Genomic DNA, 5,916 nt, shown 5'->3' with positions numbered 1-5,916 from the left:
GAGGAGGAGACCGGGCACTGCCCATCACCTGCCCCATACCATCCCTACAGTGAGGAGGAGACCGGGCACTGCCCATCACCTGCCCCATACCATCCCTACAGTGAGGAGGAGACCAGGCACTGCCCATCACCTGCCCCATACCATCCCTACAGTGAGGAGGAGACCGGGCACTGCCCATCACCTGCCCCCATACCATCCCTACAGTGAGGAGGAGACCGGGCACTGCCGATTATCTAATCCCATACCATCTCTACTGTGAAAGGGAGACCAGGCACTGCCCCTCACCTGCCCCCATACCATCCCTACAGTGAGGAGGAGACCGGGCACTGCCACTCACCTGCCCCATACCATCCCTACAGTGAGGAAGAGACCGGGCACTGCCCATCACCTGCCCTTTACCATCCCTACAGTGAGGAGGAGACCGGGCACTGCCCATCACCTGCCCCATACCATCCCTACAGCGAGGAGAAGACCGGGCACTGCCACTCACCTGCCCCATACCATCCCTACAGTGAGGAAGAGACCGGGCACTGCCCATCACCTGCCCTTTACCATCCCTACAGTGAGGAGGAGACCGGGCACTGCCCATCACCTGCCCCATACCATCCCTACAGCGAGGAGAAGACCAGGCACTGCCCATCACCTGCCCCATACCATCCCTACAGTGAGGAGGAGACCGGGCACTGCCCATCACCTGCCCCATACCATCCCTACAGCGAGGAGGAGACCAGGCACTGCCCATCACCTGCCCCATATCATCCCTACAGTGAGAATAAGACCGGGCACTGACCATCACCTGCTTCATACCATCCCTACAGTGAGGAGAAGACTGGGCACTGCCCATCACCTGCCCCCACACCATCCCTACAGTGAGGAGGAGACTGGTCACTGCCCATCACCTGCCCCATACCATCCCTACAGTGAGAAGACTGGGCACTGCCCATCACCTGCCCCATACCATCCCTACAGTGAGAACACTGGGCACTGCCCATCACCTGCCCCCATACCATCCCTATAGTGAAGCCTGGTGGTGGAAGAATCATGACATGTGGGAGGGAGACTCGTCAGGGTGAACGGGTCCCTATGCTAACTCCACACTGTGTCGGTCAGCGACCGCCAACCCCGCAAAGCGCTGACCGACACAGTGTGGAGTTAGCGTAGGGACCCCTGTGAACCAGGAGACCGGCACGTGGTACACAGGGCAATATGGTTTGATCAAATTATATACCAACATCCTGGCGTTGGTTTTTAAAAATAGCCTAGCGGCATTAGTATCAGCAATAGGTGGGATGTGCAGCCGCTCCTTTCTCTCCATGTCGTAAAGTACAGAGATATTACCAATGAAAACCTGATCCAGAGCCCTGTGCAGCTTCTTTCCCCAACAAGACAATGGGCTAAAGCACACAGCCAGGACAACTCCCTGATTGTCCTTTAGTGGCCTGGCAATGGCGGCCCCATTCAACCTGACATAGTGTGAGAGGATCTGCAGAGAAGAATGGCTGGACATCCCCAAATCCAGGTGTAAACATAGGCCTCGTAGCCAAGAAGACTGGAGGCTGGAATCACTGCCAGATGGGCTCCACCAAATGGTGAGTAACGTCTCCCAGTCTATACTCTACATTCACTTTTTCATTATAGGGTATTGAGCACAGAATGATGGCGGAAAACTGGATTTTTTATTTCCCACAAGGCCACAACATAAGAAAATGTTTTAAAGAAAAGGTAAGTGAAGATATTCTGAATGCATTGTCCATATTATGTATGGTGTATACATTTTCTAAATAATTTTATGGATTGATTTACACTCTCGACCTACAGAATAATAGCTGCGATGCCTTTTTTATCTCCTTGTTCCTCATGCTGTAAAGCACGGGGTTAATCAATGGTGTACACGCCGTATATAGGAGAGACTTCAGCTTATTTTCATACGGAGAAGTTTCCCCAAAAGGAAACATATATATTGCTGTTAACGGCCCATAATACATGCACACCGTGGCGAGGTGAGAACTGCACGTAGAAAACGCCTTCCTCCGCCCATCACTGGACGCGATTTTTACAATGGCAAAGAATATACAGATGTAGGATATTATAACAAGGAGAAATGGTGAAAAGGTAAGGAGGACGGTGAGTAAGAAGTCTTCAAAAGCCACTTGGTACGCATCGGTGGAGGCCAATCCTACTATGGGGCCAATGTCACAAAAAAAATGGTCGATTTCCTCCGTGTTGCAGAACTCTTGTTGTCCTGTTATGAACATTTCACTCGGCATCACAAGGGTTGGAATAGCCCAGGGCCAAAATGAGAGATGGAAGCAAAGTTTTTGGTTCATAACAGCAGAATACCGGAGAGGGTGACAGATGGCTAAATATCGGTCATAGGCCATGGCGGTCACTATCAGGGACTGCCCGTAGGTGGCAATGCAGTGGAAGTAGTACTGCATAAAGCAGCCGGTTCTCGATATGGTTGCCCCTTCAAGCCACGTCACCTGTAACATTTTTGGCATGATGTTTGAGGTGAGGAGAAGATCGGCCAAGGCCAAATTCCGGAGGAAGATGTACATGGGGACGTTGAGGTGGTGGCAGGTCGACACTAATGTAACGATGAGGCAATTTTCTACCAAAATTACGACATAAAGCACAAAGAAAATACAGAACAGGACAACTTTAAAGTGGTTGAACTCATGAAATCCAAGGAGGGAGAATTCACTAAAGGAGGTTTGATTGTTCCCACACATTCTTCTGGAATCCTGTTTTGACCTATGGGGGAAAAAACAACAAAATGGGAGTCATAAGTATTTTCTATCTTCTGATAATCTTTTTGGGTTACCTATATGGGACATACACTTGTGAGGAACTTTCTGCTTTTGGCCAGGGCTCTAACCCAAGGACAACAGAAGGTTATCATGAGTTTCCCAGAATTGCTTTTACCCCCTTCAGGCAATACTTCTTAAATGTGCTGACGTTAAAGACTTAAACACTTCTTTCTCCCATTTCCTTTGGAGAAGTAGGTGACCCAGATTTTACCCAAGTGGGGGGATGGGGGGGGGGGGAGGCAGTTGGTGTTCCCCAGTGTCCAGGGCTACAACTTGTCCTGCCTCTTGGCAATGGTTTGACCATGGGTGTAGCTACCATTATAGAGTTAGCCATGGTGGCTGTCTGAAGTCTCCTTGCTTGCCTTCCCACAAAGTTCTAAAATACCATGGTTGCTTTCCATGACATCTGCAATAAACCTTATTCCATTGAAGCTGGAGCGCGCAGGACCCAGGGAGAAGAAGACCGCAATAACAGGCTGCTCTGAAGCTGGAGCCCGCGGGACCCAGGAGAAGAAGACCGCAAGAGGAGCCCTGCAGCCTGGATTGGTAATGTAAATCACCAGTCGCCGGCCGCGCACCGCTATTACACGTAGCGTTGCGTGGTCGTCGTCCGACAATTATAGGTTCAAACCTATATCAACGATCAGCCGATGATTGTTATTATCGGCTGATTGTTGTATTTATACCACAGAGCGATAATTGGCTGAATCTGACCAATTCGGCCAATTATTGCTCCGTGGAATAGGCCCCTTACTGTTCATTCCTACTATATAGACATATGGAACTAAAACCAAGCAAACAAGGCCGCCACCGTATGTCACCAATATAGGAACACTGTAAAAGACATTCTAGCTGGACCAAGAAACTGACAAATCAAAGGCCGCCCAGCACCATATACAATATAATATACTGTATAAGAAGTGACAAACGGCTCAGGAACCAAGTGAGCTAGAAGAACCAGGTGCAAACTTGGATACAACGAGAGGGATTACAGACTCCATATGTGGTGTCCCACTAGGGGTGTTACTATTGCATACATCCTTCGCAAAAGTCTGTACTTTTTGTGGTCTTGTTATAGTAAAAGTAGTATTAAGAGTTGACCACTAGATGTCGCTGTATTATATATTAGTGTGTGGCAGCTGCAAAGGGTTATTGTGTTTAAGTGTACCAGAATCTGTAGACCAGTAGGATTTCTGCTTTCTTCTCTCCTATCACCTCTTCTCTCCATTCTTCTGTTTTATTCTTTTCACCCAATCACAGCGCACCCTACACACTGTAGAGGAAGTTAGTCCCATGGGTGGAGGAGGAGTAAAAGCTTTCCAATCGGGACGGTGTGGAGAAAGGACGCAAGCTAGACAGCTCTCCACAGCGTTCTTGACCGGGCCCTGGCCCTCTGCCAGGTCCCCAAAGTTCAGTCTTAGCCAGTTCCCCGCATGGGTAGGACGCAGGACAGCACACTGTTACCAACCTTCTCACAAGTATCCTCACAAAGAACTATGCAGTGTTAAACCTCTTAGGAGAGGACTAGGCTACAGACAACCTACACGAAGGATTAGTAGAAGTCACAGAGCAGGACAGCATCCACTATAGAGCCATAGAGCCAGGAACTGATCCGGGTGGAGCAAAGTTGCAGTAAGCTCATGTCAGCGGGTGTCAGCAGGGAACCCTCAGCATTCTGCTCAACCCAAGTAACAAGGTCTGGGGCCTTTGTTGCCCATTAGTATGGTTCGGGCACCACTAGTGGGCATAAGTTGGTGGGAAGACTAAAACCAAGGGTCAATACATAGGCATAGGTGTTCTTCTACAAGAATTTTACTTTATCCTCCAACATCCCAGCAGAGCTCAGTACTACATGGGTTGAGATTCCTACGGCATCCTCCTCTCTGCTACTCTACCTCAACACAACTCTGCCAACACAACTTTTTCCTACTCTGCACTTATCCTACAGATTTGTTTGTCTTACGTTCAAGTCTTTATTGGAACTTTGTCATGTGTATATCAAAGATCTTCTGTATTACTTGCTGCACATTTACAAGTAGTAAATCCACTCAACATTATCTTAAGAGTCTTTGATCATTCATCACTACCACCTACACAGCATATACACCGCAACCTTGGGACACTTCCCCTTTCTGTGGGTGGCGGGTCCTACTATCCGGGAGGGTCATTACACCACTCTGGACACCTGCGACATTATCCCAAGCGACCAGTAGCCGATAAGTACTGGAAGACTGGAGATTTTTAAAAGTAATTTACCAATTTGTGTAACTTTCTGACACCAGTTAATTTGAACACAATTTTACCCAGATAGATAGATAGATATATAGATAGAAAGATAGGAGATAGATAGAAAGATAGGAGATAGATAGATAGATAGATAGATAGATAGATAGATAGATAGATAGATAGATAGATAGGAGATAGAAAGATAGGAGATAGATAGGAGATAGATAGATAAATAGATAGGAGATAGATAGATAGATAGATAGATAGATAGATAGATAGATAGATAGATAGATAGATAGATAGGAGATAGAAAGATAGGAGATAGATAGGAGATAGATAGATAGATAAATAGATAGGAGATAGATAGATAGATAGATAGATAGATAGATAGATAGATAGATAGATAGATAAATAGATAGTAGATAGATAGATAGATAGATAGGAGATAGATAGATAGATAATAGATAGATAGGAGATAGATAGGAGATGGATGGATGGATAGATAGATAGAAGATGGATGGATAGATAGATAGATAGATAGATAGATAGATAGATAGATAGAAGATAGATAGATAGATAGATAGATAGATAGATAGATAGATAGATAGGAGATAGATAGAAAAAAGTGGAGTTTATTCAGGGAATGTTGGCATCGGATAAGACATTAAAGGAGATCTCGGGGCTGTGGTGATTTTTAGCAGAGTGCTGGGAAGTGTGAAAAGCGGGACCCCACTACAGCTACTGACTGACTGAGTGGGCCTAACAAGTCACGTCCCAGATCCCCACTCAGGCTCAGAAGCGTCCAGGACAGGGGGACCAGAGCTGCAGCGTACCAACATTAGGGCTGGAGCGGGGGAGGTGAAATCATGTTACTTCTTTC

General features: G+C 47.0%; 1 protein-coding gene across 1 annotated transcript; it reads right to left on the bottom strand.

Moving 5' to 3' along the window:
• Nucleotides 1-1,799: 1,799 nt before the first annotated feature.
• On the bottom strand, nucleotides 1,800-2,732 carry LOC138765836 (olfactory receptor 1500-like). The gene has a single exon (XM_069942929.1). It carries the CDS (start codon nucleotides 2,730-2,732, stop codon nucleotides 1,800-1,802), a length of 933 nt encoding a protein of 310 aa, XP_069799030.1.
• Nucleotides 2,733-5,916: the final 3,184 nt, after the last annotated feature.

This window comes from Dendropsophus ebraccatus, chromosome 10 (genome assembly GCF_027789765.1).
Source record: "Dendropsophus ebraccatus isolate aDenEbr1 chromosome 10, aDenEbr1.pat, whole genome shotgun sequence".
Lineage (NCBI taxonomy): Eukaryota > Metazoa > Chordata > Amphibia > Anura > Hylidae > Dendropsophus > Dendropsophus ebraccatus.
This window is presented reverse-complemented; position numbering and strand designations above follow the sequence as displayed.